The 24036-nt window shown below is 32.0% G+C and overlaps 1 protein-coding gene across 1 annotated transcript in view; it reads right to left on the bottom strand.

Moving 5' to 3' along the window:
* Window positions 1-22330, bottom strand: part of LOC126837037 (uncharacterized) — a 96811-nt gene extending 74481 nt beyond the window's left edge. The window contains exon 1 of the mRNA XM_050570758.1: window positions 22141-22330. Coding sequence (XP_050426715.1) covers window positions 22141-22330 — 190 coding nt within the window. The remainder of the gene's footprint in view (window positions 1-22140) is intronic.
* Between the last annotated feature and the right edge of the window lie 1706 nt (window positions 22331-24036).

Here is a 24036-nt window from a genome sequence, read left to right as displayed (position 1 = left end):
GATTCAACACCGCGAGACCCGCCGAGAAACGCCGCAGACAAATGGAGAAGATTTTTATACATTCTATTTAGTTTTTTAAGTTTCTTATACGTAATATTTTTGCACTATGGCGACCTAAGTGTGAAAAATATCATACTACTGGATGATAGCTACGCTTGGACTTCTTGTAAATTATGAAATTAGCCTACAACCCGGTAAAATATGTTTTACATCTACACAAAATAAAAAATATAAAAAAATGTCAAGACTTTAAGAGTTATGACTTTTTTATTCAGAACTGGTTATCGACCCATCAAAATTGTCGGCTAATTAAATATAAACGTTTTCATTTAAGCGTCAAGTTCAATCTAAACCGTTGTTCATAATAGTGTTATTATTTTAATGATAAAAATTGTGTACAGAATATTATGTCAGATTGCATAAATAACAAAAAAAAAATCGTTTTAAATGAATAAAATAACTTTTGTTATTGTTGTGTGATAGTTTATTTAAATAAATAAATAATAATAATATGATTGTTCTCGTGAAAAGCAACCAAATAGGGTAATTGCTATTTTGTAATAATTGGAAACTACACGAAATGTGGGCAGACAAGAAGTATACTTTATAGGTTAAAAGTAGGAATACAGTGGTTTAAGGTCCTAATTTTAACTTAATAATAATTGGTAATATAAACTCAAACAGATTTTCTATTATAAGTGCCTATTTTTGTTTTTTCAACCCAAATATTTGAACATCACAAGGCAAAAACGATATCACTCACATAGTGGTCGAAAATGAGTTAAAGTTGGAAACACCTCTCCAAGACCTTGTAGTTTTAGTAGAAACTGACTCCCATGTGAAAACAATGCTTTCCCTCTTCACAATCAGGCTGTAAAATTTGGGACCACAATACAAAACCACTTGTGACTGAAACTTTGAACGTAGTTTTTCTCAGTTTGAGAAAAATGAGGGTTTCATCGTTAAACTTAACGCCGGTTAACCACCTACACGATGATGATGATCTCTAATTCCATATGCCATTTTAGTTGAAGTTTTAATTATAGTAAGTATCGAAAAATCATAACATCTATTAGCTGTTCAAACAAGTTTCCAGACGGTTTTATAATACCACGAGTTAGTAAGTAAGTTAGTTAGCGTGGCTTTGAAAACATATACTTAAGTTTCACGGATCACACACATAAGCGATAATACAGATTTTGTAATTTACTAAAGTCTGAGTTAGTTTCATACACAGTTATATTATACAGTTTATACGAGTTTGATTAGTTTCTTCTTTTCTCTTGAATAGATCTTTTATTCTTTTCATTTTAACTATAAGTCGTATTTTACAACACTGACAATATAAATAACTATAACCAAATACAAAATGCTTTGCGTCGCTTTTTCAACATTGTATTATTGTACTCGAGCCTCAAAGAACTGTTAATTTTTTTATCAAATCACGGTGATACTTTTGTACTGTGTTTCGCATGTTCAATAAACACTTCAACATCATCCTCGAGATTTTACCGAAGAAAACTCGAGTACTTAACATAAGGGAACTAACTATCCACTCCGTTTTAATACCAAATCCACAATTTATATAAGCCCGCTTAAGTTGTATACATATATATATATAATATTTTTTTGTACTATAAATCATAACAATTGCGCGTGTTACAATATCCGGTCAGAGATTTATGAAGAAAATCGCATTGAACGTCTCCCTCTTTTCACTAAATCCAGTTTACTAGTATATACTTTAAACACCTACCAAAACCACCTTTTTTCTTGTTGTTTTATTTATTGCCTATTTTACTACGTCAACGGTTCGTGCGCTCAATAAATAAAAGAAAAAAACTCACAAAAGTTCAACTAACCACATTTATAATATTAGCATAATAATACTGTATTTTTTATTTTTTTACAAAAGCTATATTAAATACAAAAACGTCCTCCGGAAATAGAAATTTATAAATATTTAAATTTCTTTCAATACCAAAACCAGAGTTTATTTTCTATACAAAAAATTTTAATTTTATATATTATGAACATCTGTTTTACATTTTTTTTTTTGTAACAACATTTTATAAATATTTTTCGAATGCTAAATCATTGGTCAAAAAGTACTAACCAAATATTTATTTAATATTTGAAACCATTTTCTAAACGAATTTTGTAAACATTGAAAATGTTATAATGCTTTTCAATAAATAATAAATATCATAACATCTTTTTTCTGTATTAGAGAAAAGGGCGACTTGTCTCAAAATAAAATTCATTCAGATACAATCTCATGATAGCAGCGCTGACTCTTCAAGACCTTTTAAGGTAAATAAAGCCCGGGTTAACAAAATTGAGATCCGGGGCCAGATATTTTCTCGAGGGCCCTTCAATAAATTGAAAAACTTTTTAATAGAAATCAACTTTAATTATAAAATATTAAAAAAATATAGGTATCACTTATTTAGGTGTAACTTTGGTAAAAAACAATAAAATATGTTTTACACAGTTTCATACGTACATTATTACTACAACGTCAATGTATACTTACAACATCCATACTTAATACTTAGGTCACAATTAAAGCCATAATTTCATACACTGCATTAGATGCAAAATATATTGCAATTTTCATACATAATATAATAGATTATATTAGATTTATACAGGACTTAAAGGATATTTATTAACTTTATACATACTCTATTTAGTTGGATAAATTCATTTTTGTGTGTATATTTTGTGTTATATTTGCCCGTTGTCTTTTCAATTGAGTTGTTTTGAATGAGTATTTGTCAACCTTCAGAGTAGCAGTTGTTGCACTACGCATTTTATATAATATATTATGTTTTATGACTATCGTTGTCAGATGGCTTGGCAAACTATTGTCTAACGTTTCATTATTAAACAAACTGACTAAAGAATTCACTCCAACAACTATATTAAAATATTTCAATCACATCGCCACGTTTGGCTTAGATTAGGACTAGGAAGTTTAAAAAAATGATTTAAAGACGTTTGATTTTTTTGTATTATACGATTTTTGCTAGCCTTTAATTACAATTTAAAAACCTAAAGCCTTTTAAATTTATTCTTGTTGTAAATATTACATCTCAAAAACTTTTATCAAAGTGATTTAGCTGCATTTAACGAATGGTGCATTTCAAATGGCCTTTCATTGAATATCGACAAATGCCAAATTGTAATTTACTCTAAAAATCACAATCCCTCTCGTTTTAATTATCATATATGTGACATCAACTGTGAGGAGGAGTGGCCGAGTGTGTTAGCGCTCACTGCCGCCGGTTCGACACTAGGTCACAGGCGCTCCGTTTGCTGGGCGAGCAATCGTCCGGTAAAAAGGAACCGCCATCCCCCTCTCCGGCGACGGATTGACGACCCGTCCCGGAAGCGAATTCGTCAAGAAACCATCTCATGATGGCAGCGTTGGGCCTTCATGGTCCGTTAAGCTACATGATGATGATGATGACATCAACTTACATCGTTCCCCCTTGATTAAATATTTAGGGATTTTATTTGGTTCTAAACTATTATTCGATGCCCATGTATCAACGATAAAAAATAAAGCCTTAGCTGTATTTGGTATGATAAGAAGAAACTGTTTTCAAGATCCACTTGCTCTCAAAGGTCTATATACCTCACTGTTCATTCCTTATTAGAATACGCTCCATTAATTTGGGACCACAACAATTCAGGACTTAAAGATCAACTTGAAAATATACAAAATAAAGTCCTCAGATTTATATGTCATAAATGTAACATTCCAAGAACTGATTACACTGGTTACGAAAACATTTTAAAATTGTTCAACTTAGAAACTTTAAAAATGCGTAGAAATGTATAATACAACACCTTTCTCTCCAAATTGCTGAATAACGAGATTGATGATTAATTTTTATTAAGTCAATTAAATTATAAAGTTAATAACCACTACACTTGCAACAATCATTTATTTTATATTCCTCATTCTTCTAAAAAGTATACGTCCAACGACCCAATTAATATTTTAATGTCTTCTGGAAATAATCAATTACTTTAATAAACATTGTATTTATGTATTATTATTATTATTATATATATTAGTCTATTTATTTTTTATTATGTTATATCTTATTATTTTAAATTATATTATATTATTGTTATTTATACAAATATATTGTGAATTGGACATTTGTCCGTATTAATAAATAAATAAATAAAGCTAATAAATCATACATGAACCTTTTTTTTTATTCAGACTGTAATTACAATTATTCCCAAATTAAAAACTTAAAAATAAAACGAACATTTTTTTACCGCATATTGTATAGGACATTTTTTAGCGAACAACCGCATGCATATTTCGCTTGTTTAGAGCATAAACTACCGGGTTCTAGTAATGATACAGGATTGTAATTTTCTCTTCGAATATTTCAAATAACATTTATCCGCGTGCCCGGTAAACGGGGGGAAAAAAATATATTACCTACCCTAACACGACAAGGTACCACGTGCGATGAATACTGATAATAATAAAAAATACCGAAAAGAAAAGAGAAAAAAAATCGAAATTATTCTCATTTCACACGCGACGGATGGGCGGCAAAGATAGGGACGACGGGTGGAGAGGGTCGGAAATCTATTCTACCTTAACTTGTTCTCTTTTTTTCCATCCCTCACGCTTGCCACCGAGTCATAAAAGTTTTGTACGCCACCGCCTCCACAGTAAAATTCACGACCCTGTTGGATTCGGTGGTCTTGTAGACGCAGATGTACCTATTTCCCTGTTCCATACAAGCGTGGAGAAGTAATACCAAGTTATTGTGCATAGACAAGTACAGTGGCCAGCCGTCGTCCGAATCCCGGTTGTTTCGCATTAACATTCAATCATGTGTGTCCTTGTGTCATTTCGATTCTTCAACAACACTCTGTACAGTTATTTTTCAACACAAACTGAGTAATTTTATAATGCTCAACTATAAATAAGACTAAACTCAAACTTTATCGTCAAATCACTGGTCATTAAATGTAGGAACTATCGTTCATGGAATATTTTTCAATTCGGTAAACTAAGCACAAACATTTTATCAAGCATAGAAAATTCCAGATTTCCCGTCTGCGTCGTCAATACAATTCGATAATTTTGATAAACTAGCCTAATTAGTCGTCCATTAAACGTCCAATCAAAGTAATAGTCCCGAAGTCATTAAGTTATTTACTCAATTTAGTGATAATAATCCGAAAATTACCAACGGGATGGATAACGATAATAATTATTGCAGAGCCGACACTCATGCACTATAAATAACTTCTAGAACAACAATATGCGCTTTTCAAGATAAAAACTACTCATCAAAATCGCATAAACAAAGTAATTATAATAATTGTCATATTATGTAAATAACCTTTATTAAAAACCCATTAATTAACTTACTAAAAAAAAATTAAAATGAAGTGTTAGTGTACATAATGTTGTGATGCAACTTATAAATCATTTTCAAGCCTACCCACGCAGTGATAAAGAATTATTTATTTAGTTTTGGATATTTTTCACTGGGATATTTTCACGCTTGATATTTTCTGAGCTTAAATAAAAAAGAATCTCCGAGTTCTTTACACCAATTCTGATAGAGACTAGAGTAAGTAGACAGGTGATGACAGTGAAGTATGGAGTTAGTGATTTATCTCACTTGTTTAGAATGAAGTTCAAAGTTGATGACGATAATTGAATAAGAAGATTAAACATTTTTTTTTAATTTTACTGTATAAAATGTTTTTTAGAACATAAGTTATTTTATATTAAAAACATTTAAATGTTACTCATGGCAAATTATCATTTTGAACTCACTATTTCATCTCCTTTAATGTTACTTATTTTTCCTTTATTCTTTGCTCAGCTCGGATTATTGATTTCAGAAGTGTATCTTTCCTTTTTGATATATTTTAGTCTTTACTTAGGCAAAGAACCTAACCTAACATTAAATTACGATTTTAGTTTTATAACTTTTTTTTTTAATGTCCCAGACTTTTATATGCCTTACTCGTTTTGAGAAATAATCTTTTGAAAAAAAAACCGTTTTAGATAATTTGTTGAGAACGTCGTGTATGTCAATTGACAATAATAGTTAATTAAGTGTATTACATATATTAGTTCTGTTTTCATTTTGACGGCAATATTGTTTTCTAATAACACTTGGTTGGTGTTGGGTACTTTTGCCAGTATAGTACAAATAATACAAGGGAGCCGAACCCCCAGGGTGGTACTATGTCGAAAAATGAGTTATCGTGCACCCTTTGGCGGCGTCACCATTGGCATTTTTTTTTTTTTCGTTTAAAATACCCGATTCGCACGTTTCCCGTTAACTAAACTTGGCAGTGAATAATACCGTTCTGGATAATAATATATTATACTGTATTGTGCAAGCGACAGATGATCTCTGTGCAATATTATTTTTTCCCTTAGGTTCGCCAATTTTTATCTATTCCCAGAGAAAAAATTTACGTTTTATTTCCCAACGCGTTCTCGGTCTATCGACACGGCGTTTACACAAATGAAACGTGACAAGTCTATTGTAAATAATTTAAATCAGACTCGTCGCGTTCAGCTTACACCGAATCTCTTCATATACCTTTTTTTTATACGTATGAAAAATGCATTGAACCGACATAATAAAATAAAATGCAGCTCAGCGGTTCGCGTTACAAGCCTGGCTAAACACCGTGTGTTCTTTTATTGGCCAATTCGTTAGGTTGATCACGCACACACCTATGGTTTGATTGTTTAAACTAAATTTTTCTAAATTTTTAATAATATTCACTTTATTCATTTCACATCAAAGTTACTTGTAAAACTAGCGTTGAAAATGTTTAAAATATAAGACTTGCTGCCTTAGGAATATGGTTTAGTGATTTAAAAAATATTATTGGTTTGGAAAAAAAAAAATGATAATTATTGTAAAGACAATAACTTTTCAGCTTCACACGTACTTGAAAATCTAACATCTGTCTCAAATAAATTTTGTACAATCAATAATAATGAAATAAATGAGACTAAAAGGAAAATGTCTTCTAGAAGGTAGTTTCAAGCATGTAGTTGTATAATTAAAGGTTTGCAAGAACGAGTATAAAAAAAACGGTTGTTAGACAAAAACAAATAAAAGTGTATAAGTACACGATGGAAATTTATTTGAGCTTATAAATTTACATTAATAATGTTGAGCACGTTAAACGAATATAAAAACTAAAGATACCGTGAAAAGTAAAGACAAAACAAGTTTGAACTTAAAAAAAAAAAAAATTGTTTTACCTTTACTGTTTTTTTTTTTCTATACAAAACTAACCTACTCGTGTGACAAACATTATAAATTAATTACACCACACCAAATGGTATCATTTTTAATTATTAACTTTAATCAATTGGAATAATATAATAAAAATACCAATAACATTACAATTATATTTTTACATCCCAGACATGTCAAATATAAGATGCGATGTTATTGCTTAGTATTTGATAGTGTTATACTTAATGATAAATACCACTGTGCAATTTAATGGCTTACGATAGGATAGGATACAATATTCAATTTGGACTCTTATTTCACGTGTCATACAACAATCATACATTTTGTTTTACAACTCAGGAAATATACTTAACAGCTGTCATGATGCTCTTAAAAAAACACTCGAACCTTTTCAATTGCACATAGGTATATGTTTAATGCTAAAATCAATAGGTGAAAAAAATACGGTTTAATGTGAGTCCGTGACCTATTAAATTTTAATTAGACTACATTTATACGGACGATTTATTATTTAATGTTTATTAAATTCATAATAGCTACCTTATGGCTTCTCGGAAAGTAATAAATTTCAGAATGAGAATTTAAAATTATACGTCATGTAAGTTTAATTGTTATTGTTCTGAAACTATTGTATTTTATTTTACTATATTCCCCATAAGGCGTTACTATATTTATAATCACATTAACAAAAAACAACATTAATTTTAGGGTGTTTTTTTTATAAAAAAAAATAATTACCCATTCTTGATTGTAATAAAAATAAAGAGATTAACTCTTTCGGGAATAATTATGTATATGTTACTTATGTTACTTAACAACACTGAACAGTAGGATATGAAGTAGGACTCTGGACTTACACAGCCCGTCCACAAGACTACTTAGGATTACTATTCCTAACATTAAATACCACACTATTGATTAGACAAACAACAGTAGGTACTTTCCGCCAATCAAGCTAGGTATGCAGGCATCCCTTAACTATGATACAATTTCAATTAATTTCATAACGGTTTCCGGATAGTTAATATTCTAGAAATTTCCATCGTGTAGTATCTCATTGCTTTTATCGCTGTCAGTTACAAATCTTACTCTGACCCGTTACTTGGCAATATAATAACCGTACAACTTAGTACATGAAAGACCACGAGAGTGGTTAGACTTCAAAACATTTGCTTTAAATATCACCGTTGGGTGATATAAACTGATGAAAATAAAAAATATATATGTATATACACTAAGTACGTAAGTTACTGAAGTGTCCTCCTCTCATGGATTTAAACAACGGCTTAATAAACACAAAAATTCTAAACTTCCACCTAAGTCCAAATAAACACCCATCCTCTCTCTTATTACTTTTGCCCAAACAGTAAGTGAAATGTAGGCATAAATAAACGGTTTAAATGAAATTACTTTTTTTGAAATTGTAAAAAAATCATACATTTTTAAGTCAATTTTGGTAATACATTTTGGCTTATGCCTTGTTTTTGTGTATAACTTTGTGCCCTGAGATTGCAAGCAAAAAACCTTATAAAATGTATTGAGCTTCTGTATGATGTTTTTTTATTATTATGAAATATAATATTTGGCTGTTATGACCAAATATTTGTCATAGCAAGGAAAATATTTATCAAATTGATAATTTTTAATATAAATTTTAGTGTTATCATTCATTTTGCTTTTTTTTTTTTTATTAAAATGATAAATACACATTCATGTTTATTAAATCGAATTTTATTGTTTGAAGATTATTATTAAAATTTTTAAAATTATTATTTAATATAATAAGGCGCTAATTTTTGTTTTTATTTGATAAGGTTAGAAATCATTTTTTGGTTTCAATAATTAAAAACAAGAACTCTTCTATAATAAAGATAAAGCGATTCATATGATCAATACAAACTTAATGAAATCAAACGCGGTTTTTAGTAAATAGATAGTAGTTTTTGATTGAATGAGTTGGCGCATTACCATTTACATGATATGAATTTTAGATATATTCTAAAATTATTTTATGTTATTTTATACTATATAATAATAACGTTATAATTCAATTATGGAAGTATTCTAATAATTATCAATATTTTAAAATATTTGTAACAACATACAATATTGTTTACACATATTTTGTAAATAATATTTGTAGAACATTTCTGGCCAAAAAGTTTAAATATTTGTATTATTGTAAATAGCCCAGTTAAAAAATGTATAAGGTTTAGCAATATGTTGCTTTAGAGATTTTACCCTTTTTAAAAATGAACCAATAATACCGTACAGGCAATAGTTGTCAGAAATTTATGAGCTGGCTCGACAGCTCATTGTTATGGAAATTTCAAAATTACTTTTCTGACTTTCTTTAGTAATGGTAGAAAATCAAATTTGAAAAACAAATAATCGTAAAGTTATACATATATGAATTATTTTTATACAAACGCATATATTATACTTGTACCATATTTCCTCGAATATCAACAAAATATATAATACAGTTATATTTATAAATTGCTGTGTGTTATAATATACTATATTTCGTTGGAAAATTATAATACTTTTTCAAATTAGACAAAAGATTTGGAGACAGTAGAATGGGCAATTGCTAATATTTTTTAGCGGGGATACCATATTTACTGTGGCTGGTAACTATAATCTACCTAACGTTACATTTGGCAGTGATGAACTTGGCCTTCTATGCATATAAAGGCCGTTTAATAAAACGTTTTCTTTTAATAATCATTAGTTCTAGTTAAGTTAACTAATTAACTTCTTTTAAAACGTGTCTGTATTCCTGTCCCTAGGGGTGTCATTGTTATAATAAATAAATTATATTGTTTTTCATATTTTGGTTTATATTCGAATGGTAAGTTACACAAAACATTTACAAACAATTTAGAAAATATGAATATTTATAAAATGCTGTCTGATGTAAGAATTAAAAAAAAACTCACTTAATTGTTATTGAATTAATCGATCGTCACTCCACATTAGATCACAAAAACAATAGTTTTCGAAAGTTAAAAATAATAAAATAAACTTATATTTGAAAAATAAACATTAATCATATAATGTTACACAAATGCTTTGTTACAAAACATAATATAGAATTATTTACATTTTTTGGCCAAAAAAATCTAACAATATGTTATTCAAAATTAAGTAATACGTAAAATATTGAACATAATAATAATATTTAAACAATATTTGTAAGACACTAAATTTCTGGCCAAAAAATTGTTTATTCAAATGGCCATTTCCAGGGTCAAGGGTCATGATCGAATGGGTGTAGCGTTGGATATGGGTCCAGGGAAAATATTATGGAGGACACTTAAAGGAGGACTTTAAAAGTATACATCCAAAAACAGTTACCAACCAGTTAATATACTCAGCAAATTATTCGTAATTAAAAAAAATTAATTAAATGTATATGTTTCCATTTGAGTTTCTAAAGTTGGCAGAGCTCTGGGAATTACTATAAAAGATAAACTTTTGAATGTTTTCTAATATTAAAAAAAAAAACATAATCTTATGTGTCATAAGTGTCCATAAAGAAAAACAAGAATATTGCAATTATAATATTCGAGAGAAAATGAGAGTTTATTTCTAATAAATTTCCCTACGTCGAACTACAGCTTATCGATACCAAAAATGTATACTGGGAAAACGAATTATACAAACATATTTTAAATTAAAAATATAAAATATCTTAAAATTTACATGAAAAAAATATTTGGTGTATACATTACAATTTAGAAAAAAATTAATTCAAATGGCCATCTCCAGGGCCAAGGCAGATGATCGATTGGGTGTAGCGTTGGATATGGGTCCAGGGGAAATATTGTGGTGGGCTGCGTTCTTCTGCTCCTGAGTTTCCTACATTCGCCGAAACACTTGCCTTGTCTCAAGGAGACCGTGCAACAATGGTACCGTGCCGAGTGCCCGTCGAAATTGGCCGGGCCGCCGTCTGAACAGTAGTAATCGTTGGTGGTTTTCCCCGGCAAATTCGGAGTTTCCCTGATGACCGTCTTGGCATTGCAGTCCAAACCGTTCTTTATTCTATGGTCCAAACCGTAGATTTCACATTTAGCGACCGCCAAAAACGTCGAACACAACAACGGCAGCAAGTAGTATCGCATTGCTTACACGCACAAAATAGCTAACTTATTATTTAATACTCGAAAACACAAACGACTGAATCGACGACACAGACTGTCTCGCAGACTTGACCGATAAACAATAACAACATGACGTATCGATCGAGGCGGAGCTGCTTTAAAATCGAAACGGAGTGAGCTCATTATCGACATTATCATTGGACTACTTATTATTATTGTTTGCATAATGACCGGCGATTAGCGGATAGAAAATTCTAGCAGCCTCTATTGTACATCACACCGTTGCAGAGAATTGATTAAATTTAAAAAAACCAGGCGATTGCGACTTTTACAGTATCGATCAAAACTGAGTCATTCCATGCCAAATCACCTGATGTGTGTGCGAGTGGATTTTTGAAATACATCAAACTTACATATCCTATGCGGATAGTTCCATAAAACCAGAAAACTGAAGAAAACATTTTTTTAAACATTTTTTTTTTTTTTTGGCTTAGGCGATGCTATATTCCGAAAATTTGTTCACGATCACGTTCACTAATTATGATATGACGAAGGAAACAAAAAAATAACACAATGAGTTACCAAATATGACCCAGTTCGCAAATAAAATGCAGTTCAAGTGAATTTTCGGATATTACACATTCAATTTTCCGGAAAATGTAATGTTTTCAGAAATGTATTTATTATAAATTCTTTAAATTATCATTTTTTCAGAGAACTCAAAAGTTTTTCTTAATTTTTATCCCTACCAAAGACAAAATGTTTTATTCAATTAGAGTCCTAGAAAATTAAATATACATATCCTCATTTAACCTAACATCATAGTTTACCTTTTAAGTTGAGACTTGGTCAGATTTACTCCTTCGTGTATTACATTTTTTGAACTTTTTTCATCTTTAAAGGGTACCGATAGGGATAGTGTGTCGTGTTTGATACCGAATCAATGTTTTTTTTTTATCTGATAACTTACAGTTCCAATTTTTAACAAACAAATTTTTCTAGGGGTCACTCTGGTAAACAATTTACCATAAGACGGATCCGACCAAGATGCAGCGAAGAAGACTGTTTTCAAACGCACGAGCCCCCTAGACAATTTAACTGCGCGTTACTTGTTACATTAAGTAGGTTGCAAAAGACGGGAATAAGTTGGCCGAATGGGACGCACGACAAAGCACGCCGTGTTCGTTGTTGTTTATTTGTAAGTAAAGGCATTAAAAAAAAAAATCCGAACGCGGTGTCTGTAAGATTGCCTTTCGCCGTACTGGCAGACTGCATTGAGCAATCATAGTAGGTAAATTAGTTAGTTTATCGAACGACCCCGTTAGCAATAGTACCTACCTATAGTGTCGGGTCTGTCTGTGTATAGAATAATAGACATTGTGGCGCAATGCAGAGCTGGGGAAGAAAACGCTCATGCTCGACTTTATATTGTGTGCTGCTAAAGTCAATAAACTATATACGGTTGTATGATGCGTTGACGTTCTCAATAGTTCAATGGGAGGGGGGGGGGTATCTTATCGATATCATTTTTTCCCCATATATTGGGTGTCACACACGTTAATGCGTACTTTACGAAAGTTCAAAAGATACATAATATTATTATGCGCGTTTGGCGCGAAAAATTGTTCGATGAATTTGAAAAACAACAAGTACCTCACACGGAGTTCAAAGGCCGAAAACTTGGCCGCTCAAAGGGATATGCCCCTTATCCTATATACTAGACAGCTGAATGCCGACGGTTAATCGAATTAAATGCATAGCGCATTAACCGTTATTGCAGTACATAAATCGTTTTGTACACCGGTGGCCAGAGTAATACCTGTAACAAACGCGATTAGTTGGGCGCTTTCCGTTAATCGAATCCGACCGGAAGCTCGCACGTTTGGTAAATCGAATGACATATAAAACTAGATACGTCATTTTTATTATCTTTTACCGATCTAACGAGTATAATAATTAGATAGATCTTATATTAGAGCGCTATAGATGTTTATTTGGTAAACAGGACAAGTGTGAACAACCAAATTAACGCTCGGGAAATACACCCTCCCCCTCTTTATCCTGCCTTGGAAAATATGTCCCCAGGAATATTAGTCCCGGTAGGGTTGTAATAATGATTCCTAGGTTCATAACACAGCGTAATAGTTTTATCCTCACTTTATCTAGTTAAATTAAAGTTTAATTTAACATGAAAAGTTAGATATACGTTTGTATAAGTTATTTCAATTATTTTTGAAAAAAAGGAATACAAAATAATAATTCTCGCTATAAATATGTTTATATTGTACTAGAACTTTTAGTTTAAATACATTAAAATGTCTAGAGCCGAACTTTTATTATTAAAAACTTATCTATTAATAAAAACTTTTATTTTAGAAAGTTATTTATAAAATTTCCAATCCTAAAATTCCCGGACTCGACCTAAATTGAAAAATACTGACTGAACATCAAAAAAATATAAATCTTATATCTGTTTAATGAAATTTATACAAAATGAATAATTGTAATGACGTGATAGGAAAACTCAATAAACATAAAATTTATAAATATAAAAAAAAACGTTATTCTAAAATAAAAAATTACCTAGGGTTGGTTTTGACGATGCGCGTCTTAACTTCTTCCAAGTAACGAAACGTGTTGTACCTACATACCTAAATATTTGAAAATTTCCACTTTTCACAATTTATTGAGCTTTTCCAGTTGTACCGCGCATTGTTTATCAATATGGGACTGGTCTAAAATTAATTTTGATATCATTATCTTGTAAACAGTTAAGTAGACAAAGTCAAGAGCCTTGACTGCCTCTCTTAGGGGGAATATTTCCTGACGAAATGGCTGATAATTTTACAAGCTGAAATGCCTTTTTCTCTAATATATTTTTTCCTGGAGTTCCCAACGCAATTAATTCTACAAATTATATTACTTAAACTAAATTTGATTTCTAGTACACGCAGTGCGTTACGAAACTAATTACTTTTAACACGTACGGACATTCGATTTCGGCGTGTATATATATTAACTTTATAATATGATACACATAATATTATAATTACAAATTTCCCATATTATGGAACATGAGATAACTGGCCGTTCAAATGAGATTAGCGTGCCAATGATTTTGCAGATTAACCATCGTCGAAACCACGCACACTTTAAGTGAACTCGGGATGGTTATTATAATTAAAAACAATTTAAATAAACTCATTAACATAGCACAGAACAAGCCGCGATTAAGCCGGAATTTTCGACAAACTTATTCAATGTCAGACTTAAAGTCATATCCGTTATAACTTATAATATGAGAGTTTAAAGCAACGACGGGGTGTACGTCACAAGAACGTAAGTCGTTTCACGAAAACGGTTTTGTTGTGCTTGCATAAGATATTATTATTTCATGACAGTTTATAGAAATACAAACACTTAAGCTGTACAATATTTAACGTTTGTACTTCGAATTATCGAATTATGTACCTGCATGTTTGATATTCTATGTAACCGTTAACGAATCCCAATATTATAATCATTGTATATTACATTCGAGATAATCAGTGCTCTGTGATCACATTAAACTGTGTGCGTCATAAATCAATGAGTTAAGAACTTTCTAGAACAGAATACATTTTCCTAAAACGTTCTAATATCTTTTTATTTTCTAATAAACTTGTATTTATTTTAAATCGAAAACTAAAATGTTTTAATTTAGGTCATTACCGTTGAACGCCTTCCTTACATTATAATTATTTATGGTGATATTTCGGATTAAATATCCGTCAATAATAAGTTTAGCCCACCAAAGGTTGTATATCATAAGTATTTGGGTACGAAACACAAACACATTTTGAGTTTACACAAAAACCGTCTCCTTCCAGTCATAAAAAAAGTTAAATAAATATTAATTTTAGATACAATTTATAGGCAAATAACTAATATAAAAGTGTTAACTTAAAAAGTCAAAACTCTATGAAATGACAAAACTTCACTTGTAGTGAGGCTAGCAATTGTGTACGAACATGAGTGTTAGACATTACGGAAAATTCAAGGTTAGAGGAGACCTAACAATAAGCTATATATTCTTAAAAGCATACATGCATGTGTAAAATATTTAGTTTTGAGAGATAGGGAGGAAGGTAATTATTTACACTGGGGCAACACAACGGACCTATATTAGAGGGGTGTGTTGAATTGTCGTTCGGCGTTATTGTTTGTTTGTTTGTTTTCTTTTATTGGGGTTCTTACTTTTCTGCGGCCAATAGAATATTACTTTTATGGTTATTACGGCAGCTCTGGGTCTTATGAACCGAAACGACGGTTTCGATAGTAACAATAATATCACGGTTGTCAAACCATCTTCGGTCTCATACGAATTCGCTAGCGACAAAAGCCAATATGTATAACTGGGCTGCTGCTGCTGCTTCATCGACACTTATATCCTGGGACTATGGTGGCGACCCGTTGAATACTATAAAACCCCGCTCTCTCTCTCTCTCTCTCTTTCACTATGCCTCTCTCGAGTATAATTTATATGGACAGAATCGATTTGAAAATCAATGTCTCACGTGGCAATGTGGCCGTTAAGGTCGCATCGGTTTCCGTATAGCCTAAGAATGTTGTTGAAGTGATATTTCGAAAACGAATGCTTTGATTCTCATTTGCATGTGGATAACTTTTAAAGAGCGTTGCTCGGTAATAACATTAACAACGAAATCGTATTCAATTTGTATGCATATCTTACAATGTAGCGAATTGAAAGAAATTGATGTCCATATTTAAATTGCATGCCTAGGAAGATTTGCTTTTCACATTCAATGAGGAATAAGAGACTTAGTTTTGTCTAACTTTATACTTAGAGGTGTCTCCAATGTGATTATATATATAATCAAATAAAATAAAATACATATATATTTATATATTTATTTTGTACCTGTCTCGGAACACTAACATTCTACAGGATGATTCTATTATCATGAACCACTCAATATCTCATAGGGTTTAATGAGAAATAATTTTTTTTTTATATTGTTTTTATACAATGTGATCTTATTTTTTCACAACTTTTTCTTGTTTTTACCCCGCTCCCAGTTGTATTTTTGACAGCAATATTTGAATTTTAAATAGTAACGCATACATTTCATTAACTTTTTAAATTTTAAATAATGTACCTACTAAAATTTTTAATTGGTCGATAACCATTTTCGGATTACTATTTTTGAAATTATTGAAGTTTCAAGTTTAGGATAGGAGAAAAGGTGGTGTTATTTTTATCTGCCCTCATTTCCCAACCGCACTTCCCATTCCATCCTAACATTTAAACTCTTATAACTCTAAAAATTGATTTCAAAAACTAGTTATCAACCAGTCAAAATTTTAAGTATATTATTCTAAATTTAAAAATTTAATGAAATATATTCGTTACTATTTAAGTTTCAAAAGTTGCTATCAAAAAAACTAAGTTGGGAGAAGGATAAAAACAAAAAAAAATTGTGGAAAATTGAGATCACATTGTATAAAAACAACATGAAAAAAAATTTTGATTTCTTTCTAAACCCTAAGAGATATTGTATTGAGTGGCCCATGATAAAAGAATACCCTGTTTACTCGGACATAGTCACTAGTTCTGTTGCTGATTGTAGTGTCTCTAAGAATTAGGAGTTACTGGCTTAAGACATTTGACTAATTTAGAGTAAGTCTCAAGTCCGCTGGTCAAGGTAAACCTAATACCTATCTATTGTGTATTAAATAGCCGATGTTATATTTATTATTTCTACAGTACTAAAATGAAGCTGAAGCTATTTTACTATAGCTAATTATATTATTATAATTTTAAATCAAAAGATACGTCGAATTCGTTTAGTTATTATTTGTTACATTTATTATTATTTTGAAAGTAATTCGTTTTTTATTAAAAGCGATATCGTTGATTCTTATTTCAATTCATCCGAGTGTTAACTTGTCATTATTTGAATATTACAATTATTATCTCTTAATTTAAAATTTTTCCGAAAGCATCAAATTTTTGCAACGAAAAGGTTACTATTATATAAAATATCACAATACTGTAATAACATTACAGTGTTATAAAAAGATAATAACATTATCATTTTGAGTTGAGCGCTTCTCTATGGAATAGGTTTGATCGGGTTTAATTCCTGTAACTTGTAAAGTTCCCTCGTAAAAATTTATGAATTTAAGATACATATAACCACCGACATTGCACGCTAAATTAGCTTGTGATATTGCTTTTCCAGCAATTATTTAGTAGTACAAACTCAGTTATCCATATAATATAATGATAATACAAAAGGTCTGGATCTAATAACCTGTAGACACGCTGTCGTTTACCTGAAACCGTGGAAGATATCTACAGAAGCCAGAGACGTTCTTACATGTTTTATAAGTGTAACTTCCTAATTACAGCTGCTGTACCCAATATGTTATATTATATTGCTATACTGCTACGTAACGAATCTTTAATAATAATTTATTTGCTATTTTAACGTCGAATTACACGGAGAGAAGACACTGGGACAGAGCTTCAGCCGACACGAGCCAAGTGTATAAATAATTCCTTCGAAGTCAGCCAAAGTGTCCATTATTGTTTAATAATGGCATAATGACGTCAACCGTCGTGCCAGCCGTCAGTTACCTTGCATAATTTCAACTTATGGTAAACTCGTTTAACTGTTATTATCAATTTTTTTTTCTATTTTATTTGATAAGTCGCAGTCAACTAAAAGTTGATGACAACCAATCATACTATGGTGTCAACAAGATGGGTTATCACCAGAACAGTGGTGCCGTGTTAGACGCATTAAATAATAATATAATGTAGCTTATTACTTTAATCCAACACGGATCAGAAGAGATCCTGCTCATCCCTTGATCGTGTTTTTAATTTAAAGTCTATACCTAACTACTGCTATCTCGACGGTAATTTCTCAAAATTTCCTTTAAAATTTAAGATGAAAGTCACGTCACCATTCCATAAATCCAAAAGGAGAAAGTTATAATATGTTTAATGGTTTTTTTTGTTTAAATAATTTTGAACTTGAAGAAACAAATTTGCATTCCTAAATCTATGTACCTTCTGTCCTATTGTTTTCTTCTTATTTCTGTAATGTATTCATACCTTATGTAGCCATTTCTCACATTCACTTTACTAAAAATAAAAGCCATTTCAACAACAATAAATTTCAGCTCTAACTATATTTTTTTTTAAAATTGGTCCATTGTCAAATTTTGGAAAACATTTTTTTTCGGTTTTATATTATTCACACGAGAGTAGGACACTCGTTTTTCTTTTAAACTGTTGACCTACAACAACTCTTCCACTCTTTTTCTGGTCAGCCAGTTATCTGAACAGGGTGTGTACCAGTTTTGACCATCGTGTATTTATTCTATTCATTAGTCACTTTTCGAATCCTTGAGATCCTCGACATGACATTACAGAGCCTACTTTCAGCTTGCTCTTCTTTTTCAATTCCAGGTCTCAGTAAATGGGTTTTAGATTAAATTCTTTACCTACGTGTCGTAAACGAGCTTGGAAATCCCCTCCCGTCCAAACCCGCGGCAGATTCGAAAATTAGCAGCAATCAACAACAACAACAACAACAGCAGCTGTTGCCGTTCTTAACGTACAAAATGCACAACCGACGCTACCAAAGTATTATATTAATATAATTTATCATTTTGTACAGGTACAACGCACACACGCACAGAAAATATATTATTATTATACTCTGTAACGTATTGATTCTTTGGCTAAAGCTACACGACGACCACGGCTCCGGGGTTGCGTGTTTCCGACCGGCGTTTATTGTTATTATTTTTATTATTATTATTTTTTTTTTTACCATTTTTACCGACTTATAATAATGCGCTTCTGACTCTCCTATCGCCTGTGTACCGCCGTGCGCTGTACCTACCACTAATTTCTAAATTACCGGCATATTCAAAACCCCGAACCGTGTCGTCGGTCACATCCACGTCGTGTCTCCATTAATCTGACCCGTTACATAACGCTACTAAAAACTACCAAAATCGATAGAAAAACAACTTGACTTCAAAAAATAAAGTCCCTTTGCGTTTGTTATGCAATACCTAGGTACCGCGTACACGGTCGTGTGGATTAAACGTGTCAAACCAGTAAGTAACTCGATCCTTAGCCTGCAGCCAATGCTCAACGTGGCAATTAACCGGACGGCAAACGCACCCTTCTTAAGCCGCCCCAGAGGTCGGCCGTACCCGTAATGTACTATTGCGTTTGCCGGACACACACAAATTGCCGTAGTATCAATTTGGCTACTGCCTATGTAATTATTGTGCCCGCCCGGTTGACCTGGTCTACCGGTAAAATATCCAAATGTTAGCCGGTTCTCTGACTCTTGTCACGTTATCACTAAAGGAATGCACTACGCACGTTCCCGCTGTTATGCTCGGCAAAAGTTTGTTTACCGAAAAAAATAACATGAAAAAACGGCTTTACACTTCAATGATTGGTTGGTTGTGAGATTTTCGTACAAGAAAATTTTGGTTTTTAACCACCCAATCCACAGAAGACGTATTTTGAAAAACAGTTCCTTTCTAATTCTCCGGGCAAGCATAGTTTGGGTTAACTTAAAACTGTGGAGTGAAATTATTTTTATATGCACGCATTATCCGCACTTTGACTCCTGTGTTAAATTTTAACCGCTAAAAAAATTACTAGAAAAATATCCAGGCAAAAAAATACCCGAAAACCAAAATATCTATAGTCAAAATGTATTGGTAAAACATCTTATACTCATTTGGTGTACATTATAATAGTTTTTTTTTTTTTAGGTTTTCAGTGATTATTGTTTTTTTTAATGTTATTAAATATAGACTATTTAATATGAACAGACGTTCATTTGATTTAATTTCGACACACTTTTCAAACTTTAATTGCCGACTTGAAAAATCCGACAAAACTGGAATTTATAAGCTATATATAACAACCACAGAATCTCTTAATGGTTTTGTAATTATTCAAAGTTTTTATAAATTTATAATAATGCATCTTAGTGGACGTTGTGTTTGAAAATTGAGCTCAAAATCGTATGAATATGATAGTGAATTGAAATTAATAGTTAGTCGATTGACTTAGGTCGGCATCTCATTGAACGGTATCTAGGAGATTCGGTAAACTTTGACAGGGACCAGATGACAATCGAACATTTTCCCATGCACGGCAACCGGTAATTCTCGACACAGGGTGTCGGCGAAATCGATTTAAATGTCAACACGATTACCCAGAACAAGTGCGTGACGTTTATCCGTCGGACACATCACACCCATTATAATCGCTTGACCTGATGACCGCAGCGCTCAGATTCAAATAAACGAGACGTTCGCCATGAGTCTGGTCATTTTCAGCATTTACGCGGCCTTTGTGTTCTTCCTGGGTTTCCCGAAAGCCACTGTCACCTTACAGGAGCCACTGGCTGTGGGTGGTTTACAGCAACGAGGTTTGGCTCCACAAATTTCAATGTTACAAAAAATACAAATTAAGAGGTTGTAATGTACAACAAGACAAAAAGGGTTACATCATACATCTGATCACAAATTCCCGAAACGTACGACTATTCAATAAAAGCAAAGAGTTCGCTATAAACATTATAATCTTCTATAGTTCGTCCGTGTGGCAATGCCTATATCTAACTATGAAGCTCAAAATTGTTCCGTATTGTTTGCCAAAAGATAACCCACGGAATACAATGCCGTTACACTGTACTTGTAACGTAAGTACACATTAATTACAACATGCAATCAAGACTCTATACTGCTGAAAAGAAACTCTACGGTTCTTCCCTTTACTCCAGCCGTGGTGGTCAATAAGTACAGTTTTTCAAAGAAATAAGAAACTATAATCCATATTAATAATATTATTATTGATGACACAAATAAAAATCCCTATGAGTACAAGATTTAAGAGGACGTTTAACTCCCATTTATTAAGAAGGATGTATTCATGTTATATAATATTTAAATTACCGAATCAACATCATACAAGATGCAATAACTGAAATACCAAATTAAATTTATTCATGTACCTTTTTTCTGTTCTATTATTGTAAATGTATTGTTATATATTGAATAAAATATAATAAAATTATAATATATTTACTTGTGACTGTCTCAAAATACAGTTCTTAAAAGTAGGTGAAAATAAGTTGGTTGTGATTATTAAATTCGGAATTATTCGAATTAAATACAATGGTTATTATCGACATCGAAAAACGATATGAATACCTACAAATTTAAATCTAGAAAATGTTTTTGAAAAAATGTAAAAATCTTTTGAATAAATAAAAAGTCTTACTAAAAAGAGGAATACATTATTTTAAATTTTGCACGAAAACAAAAAAGTACTTTATCAAATCGACCTGGTTACGTCGTAATCACTTTTACTAGGTTTAACTAGTTGACGGCCTTTGATTACTGTCGCTTTACTCGCGCTTACATTGTTACATGTTATCCGGCTTTAGCGTGCCACGTTTAAAAAGTAGCATTTAAAAACCCGTAAAATATAGAATGAATATTGTACTTGTAATTTATATAACGCAGTTTTCGGCTATTTTGGTTATCGGATATTTTTAGTAATGGATATTTTTACCAGATATCAATATACTTAGAGTGTACCCAGTATATATATATTTTTTGACGGGGTACATGTGCACGATTCATGTATGATTGAAAGTTAGATAATAGGTATAAGTATTTTAACGTACCTCTGGGAACAGCCACCGTGGTGGTCCGTGCGGCGGCCGCGGCTTTGATGGCCACGGCTCCAGACGATGGCGGCGGCGGCGAAGGCGGCAAGTCGATGGGGTCGCAACACTCGCGTTCCGGGTATTCGCTGGCCGTGGCGAACACCACGGCGGCCAACACTGTGGCCACCGCCGTGGCCCCGTTGAACATGACGGCGAACGTAAGGCGGGTTGACCGGTGGCCACGCGGTGTGTCCACTTACACTTGGCGGCCGCTCGTGGCGTTCACATGACGGCTTTGCCGGTGCCGGTAATCCAAACTTGACTTAATTACAAATGGTCCTATTCGACGGTTTGAAACGGGACAAATAAAAAAAAAAAATTATTTAACTAATCTCAGTGCTTGTGTACCGATTTAATGTGATATGATATTTTAGCGATTATTATTGTATTAACACGTACGCGAAACGTGTACCGCGCGATTTCGTTGGCAACGACCGTGGAACGGCGGCGGCGGTGGCGACGGCGCGGCCAGTAGGTGACTAAACGTGCCGCCCGGCTTTGGGCGTCCAACGCCGAAAAAATTACTACTTTCGCGGCGCGCCCCTCGTGGCTATCACCCGTGCCCCCCAACCCCACGGCATCTATGGGGATAGTAATCGAACCCCTATCCCCCCCCTCTTGTCCCTTCCATTATTATCTGTAGCACTTGACACACACACGGTCATATAATAGTATTAAAAGTACTTCTCAAAAGTCGAATGGATTACATATGCGTTAAATGTGTATAGTTAAGAAAACCGTTAAATTGTTTAAAAGTATACTTACATATTTATGTTGACCGTAATAGTATAGTAGTATAGTATTTTTTTTTATTTTAGAACAAAATACAATGACCTAATACAATACAAATGGCCTAACGCTTCTAATAGAAAGTGCGGTCGAGTAATGCGCGCAGATAAAAATACCTTTACTTCTCCACCCTTCTTTCCGTCTTACATTTTAAATTTCAATAACTTTGAAGATAATTATTCAAAACTGGTTATAAATGGTCAAAATGTTCATTTTATTCATTGCATTTATCGTCGTGGTTTGCTTGTCACGAAGACGTGTATTGTGGTTTTCGGTTTCGATTTCAATATAAGTACCACAAATAACAATAAAATTATTTTGCTCTTACTTGAGGAGCAGGACGAAGAAGATGAATTATTAATTACTCGTTACAAAGAGACAGAAAGTGGATGATATTTCTAACTAGAAATATCAAAAAATACTTTGACATTTTAATAAATAGGCATTTGTTAAGAAACGAAATTTCGCGAGTTCTTCCGTATTAATGAAAATCAATTTGATCATTTATTAGCACTTGCTGAGGTGGAATTAACGAAAAAACCAAGCAACCGTGTGCAGGAACCCATAATATCATTTTGTCATCATTCCTTATGCGTTATATGACTAGCTACTTTGTTTTTTCAAATGCAAACACCTATTTTTGAGTCGATAACTTGGTAGTATAAAATTAATTTTTTAAAATTGTTTGAATTGTTAATTTTTAACAATCGATTTTTTTCTTATAACTTTGTAAAATTTTAAATTTAAAGTCAATAGTCATTTGGTTTCTAACAATAAGTAGCACAGCGATTTCCAATTAAATAATATTGATAACATTTTGGCGGAAAAGTTAAAATCTTTACAAAGTCTATTGATTAGTCTTTCGTTTCCAATGTGTTAATTAGTGATTAGTTAACTCTTACTTGATTTTACTATTATTATTTTTATGCGTATAATATAATATATTATTATAATTTGTAAAAAATGTGATGTTATATTACGGGTTGTTATATTTTGTCCAGTATTTCGAATAGCACCTCTTCGGGTGCGCCAGGAGTTTCTTATACACTTTTATACCACATACGC

The sequence above is a fragment of the Adelges cooleyi genome, unplaced genomic scaffold (assembly GCF_023614345.1).
Source record: "Adelges cooleyi isolate 19-005CV unplaced genomic scaffold, UGA_ACOO_1.1 ACOO_flye_CR_arks_rails_tigmint_CR_PRNA_247, whole genome shotgun sequence".
Lineage (NCBI taxonomy): Eukaryota > Metazoa > Arthropoda > Insecta > Hemiptera > Adelgidae > Adelges > Adelges cooleyi.
This window is presented reverse-complemented; position numbering and strand designations above follow the sequence as displayed.